This window comes from Falco punctatus (genome assembly GCF_963210335.1).
Source record: "Falco punctatus genome assembly, chromosome: 6".
NCBI lineage: Eukaryota > Metazoa > Chordata > Aves > Falconiformes > Falconidae > Falco > Falco punctatus.
Window position 1 is genome coordinate 38,927,141 of NC_137585.1, and position 23,291 is coordinate 38,950,431.

Here is a 23,291-nt window from a genome sequence, read left to right on the forward strand (position 1 = left end):
AGGAATTTGCCTGAAGAGGAGGTTGCAGTAGTTTAACCCAAGAGATTTATTAATGTTGACTTTAGTTACTGTGTAAAGAATTTTCTGAGCATGTGCCTGAGAACATAATAATGAGTGTATTTTCAAAGGGGAACATAATAAATAAAAATGGAACTTTTTGAGAGAAAGATGCTTTCTCTTAAACATTAATTTTCTATAGGTTATCCATGCTGTGATTAAAATTTGCAAACATTATGCCATAAAAATTAGCATAATTACATTAAAAATGCATGTCAGTTGCAAAACATGTTCTTCAATTAGTAGTCAAGTATTTTCACATGCACATATCCATTTTGTATGGGACAGCTCGTAAAGCAAACACCTTTCAGGTGTTTTTGCAACCTATTCATTAGCATGTGAAAATATGACTCACAAATGTGATGTGAAATGACCTCCTGCCAAGGATACCTGCAGCTGACTGCTGGCTGCACGGGTGCTGAACTGGGTACCAAGAAAAAAAAGCCCAAGCAGAGACTGACACCGGGGACATGGAAGGAACAGAAGGTGTAGATGTGTATCTCAGGCCATGCTTGGAGCAGCCCCCTAGCACTCATTCCCACTGTGCGGTGGAGGGTCCTGCTGTGCATGAAGCCAAGCTCCCGCCCAGAGTTCAGCTGAGGCTGGAAAACCCTGTTTTCAGGGAGACAAAATCTTGCATCTCTGGCTGGCAGTGACTGATGGATTGCAGTTACCCAGCTAAGCACTGAACTCAACAAGGGCTAAGGAGCCTCAGCACTTGCAGAAAAAAAGGTCTTCATAACTCCTGAACTCAGCAGGAGCTTTAACCCAAGGCTCCCAGTTTGTCACAACAGCAGGATGTTGCTGATCCATGGAGAGACGCTGTCCTGCAGACGTGAGACGGAGGTTCATCTCTTCGGAGCCAATTTGTGGTTTGGTGGTTCCTGCGAAGCTATTACAGCCATTTTCAATGGAGCTAAAACACATGCCCCCATCCCAGTGGTACCCCTATTTTCAAAATTAGAAAAAGAATGAAAGCAAAATGGCACCTTTCTCCTGAAGGCAGAAAACCAGCTTTTGTATCCCTGCCAGCTTCTAGCAACTGCCAGCTGAGAAGCTGTCTCCATGTAAGATAAGTGCTGCTTTGTTACTGTGACGGTATTTCTGTAATCTGATGTGTGCCATTTGAGTGCTCTACAACTGATCTAGACCAGAGTCTAAACCAAAGAAAAGCATTGCTTTAAACATTCCATGTGTTGAATAAGAACAATTTTGGAAATATTGCTCAACACTACAAAAAAAGATGATCAAAATCCAAGAAATAGTGTATTGTGTAAAACCACGAAATAATGTGATAGGATTTTAGAGTGAGGATGTGGTTTCTGATCTAATGAAGGTTTACAGGCAAGGTATATTAAAATCTTGGTAAGTGCAGAAACATTTTTCTGCAAAATGTCACCAGCATGCTCAAGCTTTCTTTACCTCACCAAAACCCCTTCTACAAATTATTACTTTAATTACTTGATAATCAGAGCTGTAGCTCTTTGCTGTTGTTCATGCAAAACTGACAGGATGACTATAGATGGCAGCATTTGCCTTATAAAAACGGAACAGCCAGCTTCAATATACTCCTCAAAATTGATGAACAGCAAGTGTGTGGACAGACAACATTAACAGTCATTGATTGAAACTTTCTCTTGGACTTAATGTAAGTACTAGCTAATAATTCGAAGTGTACTTTTTGTATAGGAATGTACCCAAACCTTAGAAAATACTTATTTTTGTGTTAAATTCTTTCAGTCAATCCAGAGGTGGCACAGGAATTTGTACAGCTCATGCAACTAAATCACCAGCCCTCTTTTTTTCTTCCTTCTTTTTTTCTCCCCTAGACTGATATAACTTCTGTTGTGAAAAATTGTCACATAGATACATGCAACTGCGATCTTGGTGGGGACTGCGAGTGCCTGTGTACCAGTATTGCAGCTTATGCCCACAAGTGCTGCCAGCAAGGAGCAGCGATTCACTGGTGATCTCCTCTGCTCTGTGGTATGTACCTGGGTTGGCCTCACACCAGAACTCATCTTCGAGGCACCTTTGGTCTTTTGCTGCCCAGTAATAGAAATATGCCAGAAGCAGGTGGATAATAAATGTTCTTCACATTTTTCAAGCTGTCTCTGTGTTAGCTGTTAGTCTTACACAGCCACATTTGCTGTCTTATTGAAGAGGACTGGCTGTACTCAGGGTGCGCCAGCGCAGAGACTGTTGGAAACTGGTCTACCAGATCTGAGGTACATCCAGTGGTCTGTGTAGGGCTGCAAGGACTTTCTGTCCATTCAACTTTTCAGTGACAGTAAGAAGCGTTCTTGGCTGTAGAATAATTCAAGTTTCAGGTCTGCTGTCATGGCACATCTATTTAAATACAGCTGCATGTCACTGAACAAAAGCCTAAGGAAATAAAGTCACTGACTGAAATACATTATGGGAAATTAAGCTTCCTCTGATGAAAGTAAACTTTAAATTTTCAGGATGCAGATATGCATAGATCCTGTTGTTACTTGGTAATAATAATGTGCTTGTTTTCTTTTTCTTTTAGCTTACGACTGTGAATATTACAATCAAGGTATGTAGTATTTGATATTGCTGTCTTTGATTCATCCTCATGTTTATGTACCTTGCTGAATACACTTACTCTTCATGTTTTCTAGCAAACCAGCTAGCTATATGCTAGAAACAAGTCTGTACTCCCCATTCCAAAATTGAATCCATTTTTATAAAGCATTTATTTGCAGATAATTCCCCACATTGACCACTCTAGAATACAGAAGGCATCTTTGAAGTAATATTCTATCATCTTTCTGTCTGTATGATGCTATTTTGAGATCGTTATCTTACACACACACACACACCTCGATTTTGTTTCTCCTTTAAAAATGAATACCCAAGAGATATTATTATTATATTGGTTCATTCAGACTAACCCTGGAAGAAAACATAGTAAACATTTCTCTCTTTCAAAGGTTAGAATGTTTTTTTTCTTTTGTTTTTTTTCTTTTTTTTTTTTTTTTTTTTGGTACTCCTCATTTGGTTATGTGAGTTTAATGAGCTCAGCAAAGTTAGCAAAAGAATTCCCCGTGGGCCTTTCTGCTTTATATCCAGGGACAGAGGTAGCATGGAAACAAATATCATAGTAGTTGTAAGCAAAACAACACATCTTGCATCTCAGATGAAATATGATACAGTGCACACTGCAAATAAAACCCTTCATAGCTTGTGCTGAGAAGAACCTCTGTCAGCTGCATCAGTGGTAGAGGTTCTCTCTTTTCTGTTCCCCTCTTTCCCTAGGGCAGGATCGCATAGTCACAATCCCTCGAGCTCACTGGACCTTCAAATCCATTAGAAAGGAGAGATGACTAGTATAAGCAGCCTGGAGTGTTGTATATTATTTTGTGACATATTCCTTGTTTATTTAATATCATTAGGTCATTATACTGACTTCTTCTCTCCTGTTCTGCTATGGGTAGCTAAAATACCATTCTTCTGTGCAACATCTCACGTACTACTTGAGATTTTTCCTATATAAACACAAAGAGACAATCCTACATTAGTAAGGAATTCAAATGCTGACACATAATTGTGCCTTTTAGAAGGTTATACATGGTTATTACCATTTGAATTCTCACCTCACTGAACTAATTGCCTTTGGCACAGATAAATTAAAGTCCTTTTCTGCAAAAATTAATGGGGTGGATATGATGCATCTCTGATGATACTGAGTTGAGATTAAACAGAATAATAATTAATATGCTATGATTTTTGGAAAAAAATAAAAAAGTCTCAAATTTTATGAACATTTGTCACACTATGCAATTATCTTCTGGGTTTTCAGTATGAAGTGGCTTACTTTGTTTTATTTTTCTTTCTTTCATTGAAATATAAAAGAGATTGCTCAGGCTCAATTAAAAACTCAACTGAATTAATTGATGGGCTTTTTCTTTGACTTGGTATATGTAGTTTTAACATTGCTTCTAGTTTTAATGAATGAAGGTCAGTATCCCAGCTGTGTTGAATGATCTTAGTAATCCCTAATGTCTCAATTAATAACCTCATCATATTCAGTGTGTGGGTGGATTAATGTACCAAGCAGCATATCTTGGCAGTCAAGGAGATGCCCTAGAAGGATGTTATCTTGTGCTTGTACTGTAAATTTCAGAACTGGGGCCTATTATATTTTGAAATTGATAAGTTTCATGCACAGGTCTCACAAGTATTGTACCATAAGGAATGGTTCCTTAAAATGAGAATGGTATTCATTTAATAGACTCAATTCCTGTGGCATCCTGTCTTATACTTGGATACTGTGCATGTGCTCAGTCGGGAGCAAGATACTGAAAAGGAAGGGAAACTTGACTAAATGCAATGATATGAATGTGACTTTTGACACATCTTTTTTAGTGACTTGCATCCTATAATGAGCATCACATAGCGGATGATTTTTTCCCCCTCCATGGAGTCTGGCCTAGTACAGTAACAGCATATAGATCTGGCTGGGTATAGTTAAATTCTCCTAATTTCTTTGCAATAGGGAATTTTGTCTTACTCACACAGTATAAGGTATACTGGTTTTGGCTTGGATAGAGTTAATTTTCTTCATATAGTTAGTATGGTGATATATTTTGGATTTGTGATGAAAATAGCGTTGATAACACACCCATGTTTTAGCGACTGCTCACAGTGTCAAGGCCTTTCCTGATTCTCACACCGCCCCACCAGCGAGTAGGTTGACAATGCACAAGGAGCTGGGAGGGGACACAGCTGGGACAGCTGACCCCAACTGACCACAGGGATATTCCATACCATCTGACACTGCAGTGGTTTACCCCCAGCTGGATGCCATGTGCCCACCAAAACCACTCTATCACTCTTCTGCTCAACTGGACAGGGGAGAGAAAATATAAAGAAAGGCTTGTGGGTCGAGGTAAGGACAGGGAGATCACTCAGCCATTACCATCATGGGGAAAACAGAATTGAAAACATGGGGAAATTTGTTTAATTTATTACCATTCAAATCAGAAAAACACCTTCCCCCCACACCTCCTCTTCCAAGGCTTAACTAATTCCCAGTTTCCCTATGTCCTCCCCTTGAGTGGCACAGGACAATGGGCAATGGGGGTTATGGTCAGTTCATCACGTTGTTTCTGCTGCTCCTTCCTCCTCACACTCTTCCCCTGCTGCAGCGTGGGGTCCCTCCCACGGGAGACAGTTCTCCATGAACTTCTCCAATGTGAGTCCTTCCCATGGGCTGCAGTACTTCACAAACTGTTCCAGTGTGTGTCCCTTCCATGGGGTACAGCCATTCAGGAACAGAATCCTAGCATGGGTCCCTCACGGGGTCACGAGTCATGCCAGCAAACCTGCTTCAGCGCGGGCTTCCCACGGGGTCACAGCCCCCTTCAGACATCCCCCTGCTCTGGTGTGGGGTCCTCCATGCGCTGCAGCAGGACAGCCTGCCTCACCAAGATCTTCACCACAAGCTGCAGGGGAATCCCTGCTCAGGTGCCTGGAGCACCTTCTGCCCCTCTCTCTTCACTGACCTTGGTGTCTGCAGGGTTGTTGTTCTCACATAGTCTCACTCCTCTCTCCTGCTCGTGCAAATTTTGTTTTTTTTTTCTCTTTATCTGCTATACCAGAGGTGCTGCCACTGTTGCTGATTAGCTCAGCCTTGGCCAGTGGAGGGTCCGTCTTGGAGCCAGCCAGCATTGGCACCATTGGATGTGGGGGAAGCTTCTGGCATCTTCTAAAAGAAGCCACCCGTGTAGCACACACCCCCCCCCCCCACTATCAAAACCTTGCCATGCAAACCCACTACAGACGTCATGCTCAGCAATAAAAAATGGGGGGAAAGTTTGCTGGGGCTAGTGTTGTTCAGGGTCCAGCTGGCATCGGTCAGCTGATGAGGAGCAATTGGTGTTTTTGAATCACTTTTCTTAGGTTTGTTTTCCTTTGTTTTTCTTTTTTAACTTACTAAGCTCTCTTTATCTCAACCTATGAGTTTACAAGTTTTTTCAGTTATTTCCCTCCGATTCTCTCGGGGAGCAGAGTGAGCCAGCGGGTGTGTGGTGCTTAACAGCCTGCCAGGGTTAGTTAAGCACAGTGTTGAGCATGGTTTCACCGTCAAGTGGCAGCAAAACACCTTTTAGGACTAGGACGGCTCCTCTGATTCCTTTTTTGTGCTGCATGATGTCAAACTGTTGAATATCGATGGAAACTTTATCGATTACAGCTCACTTCTGCTTTTGCTCAAGTCATAGGCAAAATGTCGGTCAATATGTAGGGATAAACATTGAATGATTTGAGGATAAAGAGCCTTTTTAAGATAAATTGTCTCACCACTTTTTTAAAAGTGGTCATTTTGTGGCAAGCTTGTGGACTTCATGTGTATATGAGCTCCAAATAGTTTCTATATAAAGCCGTAAGTTATTTCATGCGGTTTTCTTCAGAAATTGATGTTTAACTTCTAGCTGAGCCAAATCTCTTTATTATGAGAATTCCTTCCCTCTTGGAAGAGTCATATTTGAAAGGAGCTGTCTTAGATTGGGAAGGGGTTCAGTCTTTTCACTGTAAGGATTAAACTTACACATTTTGTTTGTGACTCACAAGGTGAGGTTTTAGAAGTATGCTGCTCTTGGTTCTTTCAATGGGATATAGTGACAAAGATGGATGCTGTTATATCTGCATGCATCCCTGGGAGCCTTTCCAGCCCAGCAGAAATAGCTCCAAGGGTTTGCTGAGGGCCATGGTTAGGCCAGCACTATTTTGGCAGTGGAATCAGCTGAAGCTGTTGTCACTGTTACATTGGCATGAGCTTTTGAATTATGATGTGGTAAACCAGACTGGAAAAATTAGCTGGTTATTTTTCAGCTGGACCACTTCACTGCTGAAGCACTTAGGATGGCATAATAAATGGGCAGTAGGGGGGCAGGAGCAAGTGGTTTGTGGGAGAGGATGAACTAGACAGCTGCTTAAGCAATATTGCTGCCAAAAGTTGAATTAGGGCTGAATCTGAAAACTGTTTTGTGGAGGGGAATTGCCTTGTAGATCTTAGAGTAGCTTCAGTGTCTGCTATTAACGTTGCTCTGTTGTTCTTTCAAAGTATAGAAATAAGGACTTGTAAAAGACTACACACCAAATCAAAGCAGCCCAGATTGCTTTCTTATGCAGGTCATTTTGTGAGGACGGCTACCCACATGTTTTTGTGCTCGCTTTATATCTGTTTTATTCCGGGCAGCAAGGAAAGAATAAGGGAGTACATTGAACAGATAGATAGACCCACTCCAGTGTAATACCTTGAGGCACGGAGCTGTAGTTCCAAACAGATTTGATTCCAGCTATGGTGAAATATTTAAGGCAATATATTATGTCAACAAAGATTTAAGTTTTATATGTTATGCAAGGAGGATTATTCTTTTTCTGTTTGATTTTTTTCCCTTAGGTCTTGGTGAAGGACCCTATATTTTAGCAAGTTATGGAGAGAACAACACAATTATAGGAGCCAATGTGTCCAGTAGAAGGATATTTACTCTGCCTAGAACTGGAGCATATGAAAATGTATTTTTCAGTTTCATGATTACTCCAGGTCTTTTCAAAGATAAAGATTTATATAAGTGTTTTCAACAATTTTGCTAATGGCAATTCATATTTTTCAAACTATATGAATTATTTTTCCTGCATCTTCTAAAGTAGTCTATATATTTTTAGTTATTAGAATTGGTGAGGATTAAGTGGCCAATTTAAAAATTGAGGAGGAATACTGATTTTTTGATTTTTTAAAAAATATTGGAAAACCCCACTGTCAGCTTTAAAGTTGACTTTTCAAAGATTGTTTTTGAAATATTGCGAAATACGAGTGTTCCTTTGTGAAAAAAAATTAGTTTTTATAACTGGAAACTGAAAAATTGTGTATCTAGCAAATATCAACACTGAAGGTAAATGCAGGATATTTTTGTCTCCAGTAAAATCACTTCTACTTTATCTTTTCCTCTTTATTGTGACTTTCAGTGGACTATAATATGTGCAACTTAGAACAACCAATCTGTCTCCTGCATTGTTAGTGAGCAGCGTCTCTATACAACGTAGAAGGGAGTTTCTTAGGTGAACAGTTATTCTTAAGCTCTATGTTTCACTCACCAGAGACTGATCCAAACTATGCAACCAAAAATAAATAAGTATTTTTCCTTCTTCATATATATTGTCTTCATATGCATTGGGTTTGTGCCAATTAAACCAATACAGATTTTGTCAATGCTTTCTCATGGATTTTAATTAGTTGAAAAAATCCCATACCCTCAAAAATCAACATAAAGGCTGTCTTCACAGTAAGATTTGAAACTATATTCACAGTTGACAGTTTTGCAGTAGAGAAATTAGGGTTTTAGATATGATTTTGAAATAAGAAAGTATACGGAACAGAAGAATTAATTCAGTCTTGTCAATTCTCCAGCTGATGTAAAGTGGAAGTAAAACATTCATTATATCAGTACATCATGATATCATTACACATGTAGTTTTCACATCTGTAAGGAATGAGATAGTATTCATCTAGATTAAAGACACTTCAAGATTTTGTTCAATTGGAAAACCAAATATAAAGTCAGTCTCTGTCCAAGTTCTTAAACTTTCAGAGAATTTTCTTCACCTTTGATTTCTGGTGTGGGTAGAGCAAATAGATGGTCGAATCTTTCATTTGGCCACAGATTTTCTTACTGTATTGCTCAATATGAATGTAGGTAAAAAAAGCCTGACCTCAAGGTGAAGTCAAGCATGCTCTTAAAATATATGCATGATGTTATTTGCTAATGGAATTTTGGTACAGCTGAACTATCAGGCAATTGTCCAACTTTGATAAAAACCTTCCAGTTTGAGACTGCTTATGAATCATTTTGAAGGCTGGTAGCAGTAAGCTGAATGTAGTTTTGATCTAACTGATTAGCTGTCTGGTGGCCCTGGAATATGTGATCATTTGAGGTCTCCTTTAGACTCTGCATTTCTAACTTTTTTTGTGTTACATAAAGCTGAGTATTTTTTTTTGGAGAAAAGCATTTCTATAAAAGGAGCCACTTAACAGCCAACATATAGATTTTAATCTCACTTTTAAGTTGTTTTCTCTGAAAATCTTACTTTTTTTTTTTTTTTTTCTGTGGAAGCTCTCTCTCTTGTTTCCCTTGAATCTGCTGAAAGACCAAACTACTTTCTGTACGTATACGACAATGAAACCATTGGGTTGGAACAGTGGCAGGCAAGTGCCTCCTTTCAGAGATAGGCCACCTTCTTTCACCACCAAGGTCTCTGGAGTCCAGGGCTCAGTGCCTTTGAACTGCACAGTAAAAAAGGCTTTTTCATCATTCTTACCTCATCCGGTGTTAAAGTGGCAAAGTATGATGATTCAGAAGAATTCAAATGTTTGAGTAGCTTTAGTATTGAAGGTAAATTTTGCATAATGCCCAGGGATAAGTACGGTTTTTTTCTGCTTGCCTTCAGAGCACTTGTCTTTCATCAGCAATAGTAACTACTTTTCATCCTATTTAAAATGATTATTCTCTTTGTCTTCCATTCTGCCTCCAAATGCTATTATTTCCTAATTTTTGCAGCTATGATGATCACTTTATCTTTGAAACATATTTTCATTGCTTTACTCTTTCAAAATTAATGTGGCATGTCACAGAAAGATGTATGTTAATGTTTTGTTAGTGAGCTATAGATAGCTGTTCTTTTAAATGAATGGGATAACTGTATTGCTTCTGCAATCAGCAGTACCTTCACCAGGTTTTACTGATTTTATGGTTTTTAAACAGAATATACAGTCAGTGAGTAGCTGTTTGTATCTTTGGAGCTTCAGTGTCTTTTAGCTTGATTGAATTTTAAATACTTCAAACTGAAAATGAACAAAACCTCATCTATTTGAAAGTTCTCAAGAATTTCTGTACTTAGTTGATATTTTTTGGAAAACCCCAATGTACATTATAGAAACAGCTACAAATTTATAGCTTTTTGATTACACAATCAATAAATAATACCTTTTCCTTCTTTCTCAGAACTCAGTGCATCTGTGCCTTATAGAAGAGCGTGTGAATGGTGATATGAATCTTATGCTAATCCTTGTGTTAAAACATGCAGTGATCTTGAAGGAATAGCATGTAAATTCCTTCCCCTGTAAGTAAAATTAAGCTCATATTGCTACTGTAATTTTTTTTAATGTGTACCATATGGGTTCTGAAAATTACTGCAGCTGCGCTATCCATTCCTTTTCACTCATTCAAATTTCAGTATCACTCTTGTAAGCAACTCTCAGAAGTTACGTGAAAATGTCTGTAACAAGCCTCTCATTTCCCACAGTATACATTCCTGTTTACATGTGATCTTCCAACAGAAGAATAAGAGGGTTTGCATTTAGCTCAGGGGATTAGCTTCTGGTAGTTGTTAAGTAGAAAGCTATTAAATTAAATGAAGGCTATTCCCTTCTATGGATTGATATTCACATCCTACATCAGCATCCCATGATGCTGTAAATTACTATCCTTCTGGTGTTTATATGACAGAGATCAAAACCTGTAGGAATGGTAAGAGTGGACCAGGCCCTCTCCTGTAAGAGGAAGGGACTTTACACTAAGAGATGCTCATTGGTATGACCGTAAGGGATTTCACAGGGCTGATGTTATCTTGTTACTTAGTAACAAGATTTCCTGCCTCCCCGGATCTTTGGCAGCTATGGAACCACAACAAACGAAAAGAAAATATACCTAAAAACTCAAGGCATGAAATCGAGTGGAAAATTTTTTTTATTTTAAATTTCAGGCTACCTCCCTAGGCATATGCAGTTTATGATTGGGAATGTTAGTAATATTGCTAATTTTCTCTGTTGGTATTCTTAGCTTTTTCCATATGGGCATAGTGGTTGTTCATATCATGATTTTCTTATTAAAAATCTCCTAAAAATGAAAAGTAATGGAATTGATGGACTTGTCTACATTCTCCTATGCTGAAAGTGCACAAGAGTGAGACTTTCTATGGAGTCAGTCTAAGTATTTTAACATCTCAAATGAACATATTTGGGTAAAACAGAAGTCTTGTAGAGAAGTTCTTCATCCTATGGAAAACCTTTCTGCTTAGGAATCTAAGCTTCCACCTGGTTGTGGAAGCAGAATAGTCCAAAGTTATCATGTTTGTCAGCCCATGTGAAAAACTGATTAACAATTTAGAAACAGAATTGTGCTGTTCAATGTCTTTTTGGCCTTAAAAAATGCCTCAAAATGCTGTCTTCACCATTACACGGGTAAGTTCTCAGAACTCTGATGGGGAAAGACATTCAAATGTTTCATTTTTCCAGAGTAAAATAATTTAAGATTATTTCTACCATGGTTTTAGAACTAATTATACAATATTTTAAAGGCTTGAAGGATGCTTGCCATACTGTCCCAAAAACATGATCCTTGATGAGGTCACGCTTAAATGTGTTTATCCGGGAGACTGTAAGTATATTTTATTATATTGGTCTAATCCTAGAAATCACTCTAGAGATCTCAGGAAATATTTTAATCAAATGTACATTGATGTTTTTTTATTAAATGCTTTACCAGAACTTCCTTCTTTTGAAGAATGTCTCTGTAGGACATAGACTCAATTTCCAGTCATCCAAAATACATCTCCTACATCCAATCAAGCCATTTCTAAAGTTGAATTCTTTAATTTGTCTAATAGTGTGTTAAACATAACCTTTTGTGATAGTGTTATACTCACCACAACTATATTTAACTATATACTGCTATCATATCATATGTATATGAGAAAAAGATCCCAAATGGAAGAAATACTTTTGTGGTGAGAAGTTCAGACTTTTCAGTTGATAAGTTACCACTAACAAGTTCAGGGCATCTATTTGGTAGTTTTTGATGAGTGAAGTTAGCATATAATTTGCTTATTTTGGGGATATAATATTCTTAACATAGCAATTAAATTTTAATTCTGTCTCTTATTTTAATTTACAAGTTTTGAATTAAATTCATTATGCTTGATATTTGCTAGTACAAAGTTATCTCATATAGTATACTACCTTCCAAAAATATATTTATTCCAAATATTTTACTATTTTGGATTTACTAAATTTTCCATGGAATACCCATGTTGTTTCAAAACTGCTTTGCAAAATCAAAGGCTTCACTAATAATAAAAAATCAGCTACTGCATTTACAAAGGAAATTATAAAACTTGAGTCAGTTGAGTTCCTCAAAGTCCTCAGGTGAACCTAGAACCATTGGCAAGTTATCTTCTCAGCAAAATGATGCTCTGATTTGCTAATATTTCAGTGGCTTTTGAGCAGAGATAGATGTTGCTATTTTGCTTTACCAATAATCCATAAAAGACAGTGAAACATGCATTTTTCCTTTCAGGCATACCTGTGACACCTACAGAATCAGCAGTTGGACCAAAACTTTCATTGTTAATTTCTCACACGGGTGCTACTATGGAGAGATTTCCTCAGACACCTCCTTTATTTGTTACTTCAGGGACTCAGTCAACTCATACCAGTGTGACAGACAAAATAACTGTGAAGGCAAACACAACTTTAAGGGGAATGAATATAATGGCAGAGGCCATTACAGACTTTTAGTCATTGGAAGCATCTAATGCTGCCGCCTATTCAACATTTTCATTACCAAGTACAGTGGAGCCTTCTGATGTACTTCACAGCACAGCCAGCCCTACTGTCCTTTCCAAACTCATCTCTTCAACAGATTTTCCAACTGCTCTTCAAGTACCAGCAGTCACATCACATACTGTCAGTTCTACTGCATCTGTAACTTTACCCATTACAACAGCAACTCCAACAACCCTGCTTTGTGCAAGTCCTATTCCAACACGTTCTGCATTATTAACACCCACATCCCTAGTGGCAGATCCATTTCCACTCGAAACGTTAACCACTCAGGAACTGTTCCCCCTAACTCAGCATTAACGACTTTAACCTCCAAGTGATCTTTTGTTACTTCTGAGCTGCCCTCAGGGATTGGGAAGAGTAGGAGTCCTTCAGTAAGTCATTCTAAGGGAGCAGCAGTATCCTCTGAAGTGTCTTTGCCTGCTTTGTTGGCTGGCAGAGCAACTGTCACAAGATTTGTATTTCTCTTAGGTTCACAGTTGACACTAAGCACATCTACTTCTCCTATATCTAGTTTGTCTGTTAGAACTAGGTCTGGTGTTGATCAAACTGCAGTTCGCCCAGCACCCTTTCCTGCACTGACTTCAACTGCTCCTCATATTCCTATGACTACTAGATTTGCAAGCTTGGAGACAAGGTTTCCTCAATTAATCACAGTTTCATATTTTGAAACAGCTAAACTCTTGTCTAAAACTTCTCTGATATCATTAAATGCAAGTTCTTTAGCTAGTTTTTCTCCAAAGCCATTTTTATCTTCAGTAGAAATTCCAGTGACTGTTCCCAAGCAGACATCTCCATTAGTAAAAGGCAGTGTTTCTGCCGCTCTGCCCATAAGGAGTGTATTTTCACCTCGAGCTGCTTCCCAAATCCCTATAAACACTTCTTTGAGTCCTTCTGTAACATACAGTGCATATCTATACCAGTGCATTCTCTGACTACCTCCCCGAAGCCCAAAGCTATGGCAGATGTCACTGTTGCCTCCAAAAAAAATACTTTCTGCTGCTTCCACTCTTCTAGTCAATCCAGCACTCTCTGATATGTCTGTATCAAGGAAAGCTTTGACAGAAATAAATACGTAATGCACACTGATTTTGTTTCAGCGTCAACCATTTCTAAAAAGCCAATGAAATCCATTATGGCTACAGTCTTCCCCCTTAGGACACTGGTGTTACCTCTAAATGCCACATTAATAACCACTTCAGAAATTAGAGTACCCAAGCAGTTCACACGCAGAATTGAAAACTGACTCTGTGGCACAAAGTTCAGGCACTTTCATTCCCAAAGATCCTTCTTTTACAAAGTTGTCATCTTTATTTACAATCTCATTATCAACATCAGTACCATCTTACGTGACATCTTATATTACAAGTTCTTCATCGATTCCCATAGTCAGTAGGATACCATCATTAACACAAAATATAACTGCTACCCAAACATCAGTTTCATCTCTAGATACACAAGGAACTTCAAAAAGTCCAGTTACAGACTTTCCAACTTCTTCTATACGTTTTCCTACATTCACTTTAAACCCTTCTACGAGCCTTTCAGCAGCGCTAAAGATATCTACTGTAATGCCCTCTTTACTAATGCCTACAGCTCCTGAAGCCACTTTAGAAAGCCAGTGCAGTGGGGTCTCTATGTCCCCACCTCCTCCTAAGACCACTCATATCTCTACTTTTTCTCTAGGAAAACAGAGTTCTTCAATAAGTTCTTCAGAAGAAGATGGAACGATATCAGCCATATCAGCTGGAATCATCACTGAATCCACTACAACATTGATCACGAACACAACAGTGAACACTACATCCTTAAAATCACCTTATATTTTGCAAAACCACCACCTACTCTCCAGCCAGTTTACTAGTTGCTTCTGGCACTACTATGGCCTCTAGGATTACTACAAAAACTACTGATTCTTTTGTTGCCGATTTGGAGTTTTATATGGCTTCAGTTCCTACCACCATAGGAACACCTGTGCATGTGTCACACAAATCTTTATTTACACCTGCAGTGACTCAAGCTTCACAGAGTGCCAAAGAAACTCCCAAAATTATGATCATGAAAACAATGTGTACTACAAGTCCATTGTCACAGATGAAGAGTACCTCATTTACAGCTTCAGAAGTTAAATATGCAACCTCATTTGAAAGAACTGTGGATAATTTTGGAAGTGGTCAGACTTCACATGAGGAGAGAAATGATACCAAGACAAAGTCAACCATAACTGAGAAGTCTTCCTTGCCTTATTTGACAGTAACTGCAGTTCAGACTGTGGCTTTTTCAAGAAATACCACCTCAGTAAAAAATCTCTTTCTGGAGTCCCGGATGTAACAGCATCAGATTGGTCCAAAATCGCAACACAGAAAACCATTAAACCTTATTTCAGTTTATCAGAGCCCACAGAACTGCAGACCAGAACTATAACAGATTTATCTCATTCTAGTGGTGGAATGGTTCTGCCTTCCTCTTCAGAGTCTGTGGAAACACAAACTTCTCTGGTAAGCACAGAAAGAACTACAGCTGTAGCTGACAAGGCTTCCTTTGATACAATGATGCATGCACTGATGTCTACATCTTCTGAATGTGTGGTATGATCAGTTTTACTTGCCCCTATGTGTTAAAATACATATTGTTTTCCATACATTCTCTTATGGTATGTGTGTAATACTGGAGATTTTAAATATCTACTACTTTTGTTTCTTTGCATATTTTAAAATACTCAGTTATTCTTAGAGGATTTCTGTATCACTGCTCTTATACTGCCCTGGTACATTTTGCAACCTGGATGTATTGCTTTGCAAAAAAACCACCTTTTAATGCTATGTGCTGATTCTAGATAGCGAAAGATATTTGAGGTGCAGAAAAAGCCATAGTCCATGGAATTTTTGGATTTCTGCATAATCTCACCCCATCTTTCTTTTTTTCCATTTGTTTCTGTGTCATTGTGTTTAAAATGATGGATGATTCTGTATTTCTTAAAATGCTTCAGATTATTACTGAATATAACATGTAGCCTCAATGCGTAATGCTGTACATAGGGTATTCCACCAAAGCTAGATGGAACAGGAAGGTTGTGGGTGAATGGATGTCACTGCCACCTGTTACAACCACATGCAAGCAATTGATTCCAAAATAACTGATGAGAGGTCACATAGATTTGGTGATTCTGTCTCAGAGCAGGGTGATGAACATGTAAGTGCTTGGACTTCATAAGGGCAATAAATGTAAAGTTGATTCTGGTTGTTTTTTCCATATATGATAGCCAAGATACCTTGAACCTGTCAACAAATGTAGCCAATATGTGTGTGTTAATATGGGTTGGATGCTATACAACCTTTCAAGGAACTGCCCTAAAGATGTGCCAGAAGTCAGACTGTGGATTTTGAGGAATGCCAGTTCAAGTTAACACTGGTAGTTGTTGCCCAGAATGGGAATGTCCCTGTAAGTCACTCTTTTATTTTTAAATACAACCTAGAGCCTTGATCTGTAAATTTCAAGTAACAAATTAAGGGTTTATTACAGTGGGACTATGAGGTTGAATACTGGAAAGAATTTAAAAGAGCTGTTTATCAACAAAACAGAATGAAATATACTGAACACTTTGGTATCTTTGAATTAACATTCAAGAGAGTAAAAATATTTTATTTTTAATAAAAACATTGAAATGAAATCTGCAACATGAACATCAACATTTTCCAGCTGAGACTTTTCAGAATTTCTATTGTTGAAATGTTGAGATTTCAACATTTTGTGAAGAAAAATTAAATACTGGCATTTTCTGAAAGACAGAAGCCCCAAATTTCAGTTAGATCTAACTACAGTTTTTACTCATACTTGGAAACTGCTGGAATCAGCAGGTGACTGTCTGCAAAGGGAACAAAAGGGCCAAAGAGCAGTCAGCTTAAAAACTTTGTATCGTTATTGACACCAATATATCTCACTTTAAAATATTTGCCTCAAGATAAGACAGATTGGTCTCTTGTTACCAGTATCTCAAAAATATGCCTATTTCAATGCATATATTTTATCTCACAATGTACAGATTCATTGAACTTGCCTGTAAAACACTGACTTAGTGAAAATTTTCACCAATTTAAGCTTTCCCCCCTATGCTGGGCACATAGCAGTAGGTTAAAAGTATTTCCACTGAGTAACATAAGATACTTGCTTCTGCTTACAGCTCAGTAAGCTGTCTGCAGAACAGGGTCATCAATGTATAAATGAATGTATGTATGAAAGCAAATATTGCTAAAAATGCAAGTTTTTATTAATGCCCAGTATTCAGTTCTGTGGTAACCTCATTAAATGACAGCTCTTTTTTAGGTTAATGTTCTGTACTGTCTGAACTGAGTGTTATTACATTTGATGGAAACAACATAGCCCTCTGTAATATGGCTTCCTACATTTTAGTCAAGTTACCAGCATAAATTATTGTTGCTCATGTTGAAAAATGTCCTGCTAATCAGGTAAGATTCTTGCATTTCCACAATAATTTTAAGTTTCTTAATATTTTTGTGTTATAGGTATGAAATTCTGCAAAAATGTCACTTAGAACTTTCCAGTAGAAGCCATGCCCATTGAAAAAGTCAAGTTACTCAATTTTCAGGGACCATGGTTAATCATGCTGCGTAGATAAAAAAAAAAATCTCAGTTTAAATAGTAATTGTCATATTATGTTATAAGGAAATTAAAATGCAGGTTCCTTTTAAATTGTCAAGGGTGACACAACTTCTGAATCTGCATGTCTTCTTTCAGGCTCTCCACCCACAAATCTTCTCGAGGACTTGAATTTGTACTTTAAAATATGGTTAAAATACTAAAATATTTTGAATAGTCACAAAAGTATTTTGTAGTCATTTTAGGAAGGTACTAATGAGTTCGGGATTAGTGTGACAAGTTGTTCTTTGTAGTTGTCTAACTCTCTGTATTGCCTACAGTGGGGATCCAGCCACTTTATTTTTAAACTGCCAGTTTAGTCTCATCCTTAGAATCTGTACATACATTTCCTTTACATTGTCCATAGTTCTAATTTATGTAGCCCTTGAACAATTGGCTTGTATTTCCATCTCTGGTTTGCGGGTAAAGTTCCTGATGAGGATCTTCATCGGGCTTTTTCCTTCCCACCCCTATTTGATCTTCTATCTACTCTCGCTGGGCAACTGTACACTTGATTTTTAAGTCCTGAGTCTTACACTGTTTTAGAGGTTTTCTTTTAAATTGCTCTCTTCATGTTTCTTGGTTGCAGTCTAAAGGTGTGAATGCAGCTCACATTTAGAAGTCTGTAGCTGTAGTTCTTTAAAAAAGTTTTTGGAAGGGCTTTGCGGCATATGCTGAATCTTCCAATGCTGGTAATGAGTTGCTCTCAATGGTAAAGCTGTTTAGTTAAAAGCCAGCTGAGGTATGGTATATATGAGCTGCAATCTTTTGCAGAAAGATGCCTTGGTAAAATAGCAGTGATATCAAAGTTAAGGCAGGGGATTTTATTGGCATGACCATTGTATTTCTATGTATTTTTAATTCAACTTGTTCAGGACATTGTGTTATCTTTTCTGTGTTATTTTCCACATTACCCCCTTTGATTTAAATCTTTAACAAGTAAATCAAGTTTCCAGAAAGAGTTCATAGAAAGTTGCACTACATTAGCAGGGAAATGTGTATTTTTTATTATTTATAACAAATATGCTATATTAGTTTAATTATGAAGCTGATTGTAGAAGAACTTCAAACACAAAGAAAACAGGCAACTTATTTTTGCTAAGTAAGAATGCCCCTAGTTATCATTGCACTTCTAATCTATTTTTCATGTTTTCCAGAGTGCAAATTCAATACGAAATCTAGTGAGTACTTTTTTCTTTTACTAATTATAAAATACATTAATATTGCACATATTGGAAAAAATCCTTATAGCAGTGGTGCAGAATTAGAAAAACAATAGTAACTAAACTTGTTGGTCGCTTTTCTTTCAAGGTTCCCCCTGCAAGCACTTCAGGACTCTGTTTTAAGAAATTAAATGTAACAACATGCACATATAAAGCACTTACCAATCGTTTAGCAAGCAAAGTAAGTATATATCACCACTATATAGCATATGCCCACTTAAAAGATAGCTGGAGAGCTATTCTGTTGTAGAATGCAATAGACTAGATTTATAGTGGATGTACTACAGGATTAGGATTACTTTTGCAGTTCAGGTTCCCAGTAATTCATGGTATGCTAGAAGCAAAAAAATATACACTTCTGATACCATGCTTCACTTCTATGTCATTTAGCCAAGAGGATTCTTCAAAGTTCTTTTGAGATTTTAAAGAAGCTGCAAAAGCATTTATAGTTGAGACCATATTTTCAAAAACCCTAGAACCAAACAGAAATGTTCCAAGACATGATAAATCCTTAGGGTGCCTTTCCTGCTAGTCAATAACAGGTTAGAACAGATAATTTTGAATAATTGGGAGGGTGGGTTTTTTATTTTGTTTTATCATACAGTATGTGATAAATAAGATTTATTGTTTCATTAATTAGAAGGCATTTCTGTATCATTGTTTTATCTCATGCCTAATTATTTTACAGTTATAGGAAATATCACTGATGGAAAGCTCTGTGCTTTAAGCGCTGTGACTGTTATTATATGTGGTGGAGGTTGTAAAAAATATGTTTTGCCATAAAATGCAAAGATGTATAAAATACGTCTTTGGAACCTGTTTTTATCCCTAAAATGTATTTGGTTTATTTTAGATAGTAGTGGACTATGTAATTCAATCATTACCATTTTCAAAAGAAGGACTCAGTATTCAGGATACTGGTGCAATGTATGTCATTAATACCCCAGCTGGAATTAGCATCAAGTGGGCTCACATTACAGACATCATAGATATACAGTATGGATTGCTCTAACACATTAATGAAGACAGAAGGCCTTTGTGGTGAGGCTGTGGTGGAATTTTTTTTCTTATTTAATAGTATTCCATTTAAAATTTACACCTCCCTTTTTTGTCTGTGAACTGCTGTCCTCATAGCTCTCCTTGTAACCCCCATTAGCTACACTGACAATCCTATTTGAGGTGGGCTTCTGAAATTCTAGTAATTAATATAATGAATCAATAATTCTGTTTCAAAGCACTGCTTGCTAATAAAGTTTGCAGAGCAAGTAATGATCATTGTATCTAATTAACTTTTAAAAAAATTACTGATCTCTGCCTGTGTTTAAGGATATTGTTGAAGTCAAGTAAAGGGGAAAATTTTCAATGGAAAACTGGTTGCTGAAGAAGTTCAGATAGTGACAGTATATTTCAGTGATTATGGGAGAAAATGGCAGTGACAGCTTATTGCTATGCAAATCCTGGTAAAAGGTGTTTCTTGGGAAGGGTCCAAATCCCCTGAGCATAGTGAATCTAAATTCAGTTCTCTTAAGGTTGGATCTAGTGTCCAAAACTGTGCTGCAGTGTCCCAGACTTAAATTACAATGATAGTAAATTTAGCATGTTTTAGGCTTCCCTGGTAGCCTTTTTATTACTCTACCAGTATAAATTACATAGAAACGTGTAAGCAGGTATTTTAGAGTTACTTTATTCTATCATAAATGTTAATTTTCTGGTGCATTGTAATTTTACAGAATCTACCTTATATTGAACAGGAAAATGAACTTTTTATAATCTTTTAAACCGCTTCTAGTTTTAAAAGCAAACAAAACAGTTCAGATGTGGTTTATATACGCATATAAACAAACTAAGTATTTAAAATAAATTGCCGTATTCTGTTTGAACAGAAGGAAAGTTCTAGACCTAGATCTGCTTGTTTTGCTAAGCCATTGAGCCAACAACTAAAATCACAAGTAGAAAGCTGGAACTGCAGTGGACATAGAGCTCCATTTATAAATTCAGTTGACTAATTCTCACAGGTGAGCCTGATTAAGCTTACCTTACCAAGTGCACTTTTCTTTCCCAAAGGAAGTAATGTGGAATGTTTGTTTGTGCTTTGAATATGATGCTCTGTTTCCAGGGGTGTGTAATGGAGACCCTACTGATGACCTGAAAATGCAAATCAAGACAATAATTACAAATATGGAGGAAATTGAACTCTTCGTTAGGAGTTGGGAAATTGAGAAATCACTTGATGTAACAACCAGGAGGCCAGTAAGAAACTGTACTGAAGATAACTGCACATACTGTATGGAACTGTTAAACAGAAGCATTTTCATCCCTTGTCACAAGAAAGTGAGTACAAAGATCAGAGAAATTCCAATTGCAAATTAAATAAAAGGTGCATAGTTAAGAAAAGAGTGAGATATATGTGTACGTTTGTAATGTTTTCTTATTTTCATGAGTTTACAGCTGGATGGGTTGTGTAATACGTCTGTCATGTTGGCTTCTAATACTTTTAACATGTTGTCCATTGTAAAAACACATCTGTATGGATCCCTGTGCTATTGCGCTGCTTCTTAAATTATTCAGCAGGCAAAGCTCAAAGGAGAGACACCAATTCATCATCTCAACACCAACACATTCCAAAAATTATTTTTAGGCTTGACATTGGTCACTAGAATGGAAAGCCTCATGCTTCTGCTGCCTACAACAGCAACGCATACAGTCTGAGACTGATTGGACTAAAGAAATTTCCAGTGAAACAAATGTTATGTAGTCACTATTATGTTAACAATTTGGTAGCATTTCTCACAGAAATCATTATAATCTGTTTCTGGACACCGTACTTTCTAACGGGGATATAGCTGTAGCATGGAAACTACCCCTAGAGGTGGGTAGTGTAGCCCAGCTGCTTCCTAGAATGGGAAATGAGAAAGCCCCAAATCTCTTGAGGTCTGACTTACTTTTCCCACTAAATTAAAAATCAGGATTAATTGCTCAAGTGGCCCTTTCTTTCTCAGAGATAGATGTGTCCAGACACCTTGGTTTGTGTTGTGTTACTCTCTGGTTTTCATGACAGACAAATGCTGTTAAAGTACTGCAGGCAGCTGAGCCCCTTCCTTCAAACTCCCAAGACCTCTCCTCACTCTCCCCAGGTAGAAAAAAAATGGAGGGAGTTCTTCTAAAAGGTAGGGGTTAAAGAGGATATTTTTTTTTTTTAAAAAAAGATTAATAGATATTTGCCACAGAAAGTTAATGGGAGGGAGCAGTGGTAAAGGGTTTGGAATCAAGAAGGGGGAGAGAGTAGCACCAGTGGGTAGCAGGATGCTTTTCGTAATTGTTTTAACATATCTCATTTAAAAATAATTAAAAGAATCTGAATAGTCAGAATTCCTCTTCATATATATTCCCAGGAGGACTCAGCCTCAGATACAGTGCAATTGCATCTTTTCCTGTTTTTTAGCAAAACCTGGCATAGCATCAAAATTGCCAAGAATCTGGTTAATCCATCATGAAATTTGTTTTCCTTCATATACATGATGGTGGCAGAGCCAGAGTAGAGGGAGTGTATTATGCGCTTCACAGGCATGAAGCAACTGTACAAGGATAATAACAGTCATCTGTGTAATGAACTTCATGGCAGAAATGAGTGACAGCTTGAAGATTTGCTGAAATCACAGGGACAGCTGGGCTGCAGCACAGTAGTGAACAGGCAGAATGAAACAAAATCTGACTTTTCCACCTTGTTACAAGCTTATGCAAACAAAACCAGAAATAGATAGGTTGCATCAACTGCATTTAGACCCAGTAATGTAGGCTATCAGGTCCTATAGACACAGAAACAGAAAACTTGGTAATAATTTGTTCACAGCAGGAATTTATGGAGGGTATAGAAGCAATGTTTAGCTGAGATCGTTGACTTTTAGCTGACAGAGCTATAATGTAAAAGTTCTTGCAAGTACTGTGACAGTCTCATTAGGACGGTGTTCTGTGCCTACTAATGAGCATACAAAATTCTGGCAGTTTAATTTTGCAGAATGCGTATTCTGAATAAAATGGTATTTTTTACTTCAGACACTGCTTGTGATTTTTTCCCTTGCAGCTGTATTATTTCCTGTATTAATTATTTATTTTAATTATAGAAAACTCTTTTACTGTTAATTCTCAATTACAGTACGTTCCTAGGTGTCACCACAGGAGTTTTGTGAGAAGATGTGGATCAACAGTACTTTTTTTTGGAATTATGAGTGTGATGCTCTTTCTGCATATGTGGCTTTATGCAACAAGTACAACATCTGCATTAAATGGGGGACATCTGATTACTGTTGTAAGCAAACAGCTATGTTTTATACCAAAATGTGGCATTATACTGCTGCAGTATTTAGCAATGAGTTAAAAATACATTTCTTTCTATTGTTATTTTAAGTACCACCTTGTTCTATCACATCATTAGTACATCAGGGAACAAGATCCTAAGATGTATTGTTTTAGTCAAAGTTCCATGAATCAGTTTTAATCTTGATTGAATGAGTTACTTACCTAAAGTACTGTTAAAAATACAAATGCATGCTTTCTGTGATACACTCACTGTTTATCCAATGAAATGCTGAAAGAATAACAGCAACACTCAATGTCCTATTTTTATGATTTGCAGCACTGAGCTGTCCTGAGGGCAAGGAATACCAGCCTTGTGTGCAACCCTGTGAAGCTAAGACGTGCTTGAATAAATG

At 37.4% G+C, this 23,291-nt stretch overlaps 1 protein-coding gene and 2 pseudogenes across 3 annotated transcripts; all 3 read left to right on the forward strand.

Moving 5' to 3' along the window:
* The first annotated feature begins 855 nt into the window (after positions 1 to 855).
* LOC308065573 (otogelin-like protein) lies at positions 856 to 14,379 on the forward strand (annotated as a pseudogene). The gene is made up of 8 exons (XR_013931971.1): positions 856 to 999; positions 1,887 to 1,971; positions 2,591 to 2,617; positions 7,487 to 7,558; positions 9,150 to 9,476; positions 10,086 to 10,203; positions 11,440 to 11,519; positions 12,438 to 14,379. The product of XR_013931971.1 is annotated as an otogelin-like protein (transcript).
* On the forward strand, positions 14,290 to 18,620 carry LOC308065574 (annotated as a pseudogene). Its single transcript, XR_013931972.1, has 3 exons — positions 14,290 to 15,291; positions 15,966 to 16,144; positions 17,027 to 18,620. The product of XR_013931972.1 is annotated as an uncharacterized misc_RNA (transcript).
* Positions 18,031 to 23,209, forward strand: LOC308065575 (otogelin-like protein; the record flags this gene model as incomplete). Its single annotated transcript, XM_080391628.1, is given in 6 exon segments — positions 18,031 to 18,051; positions 18,611 to 18,763; positions 19,436 to 19,587; positions 19,589 to 19,623; positions 20,699 to 20,913; positions 22,747 to 23,209. Coding segments are annotated over 6 exon segments (816 nt in total). The 3' UTR covers positions 22,987 to 23,209.
* Between the last annotated feature and the right edge of the window lie 82 nt (positions 23,210 to 23,291).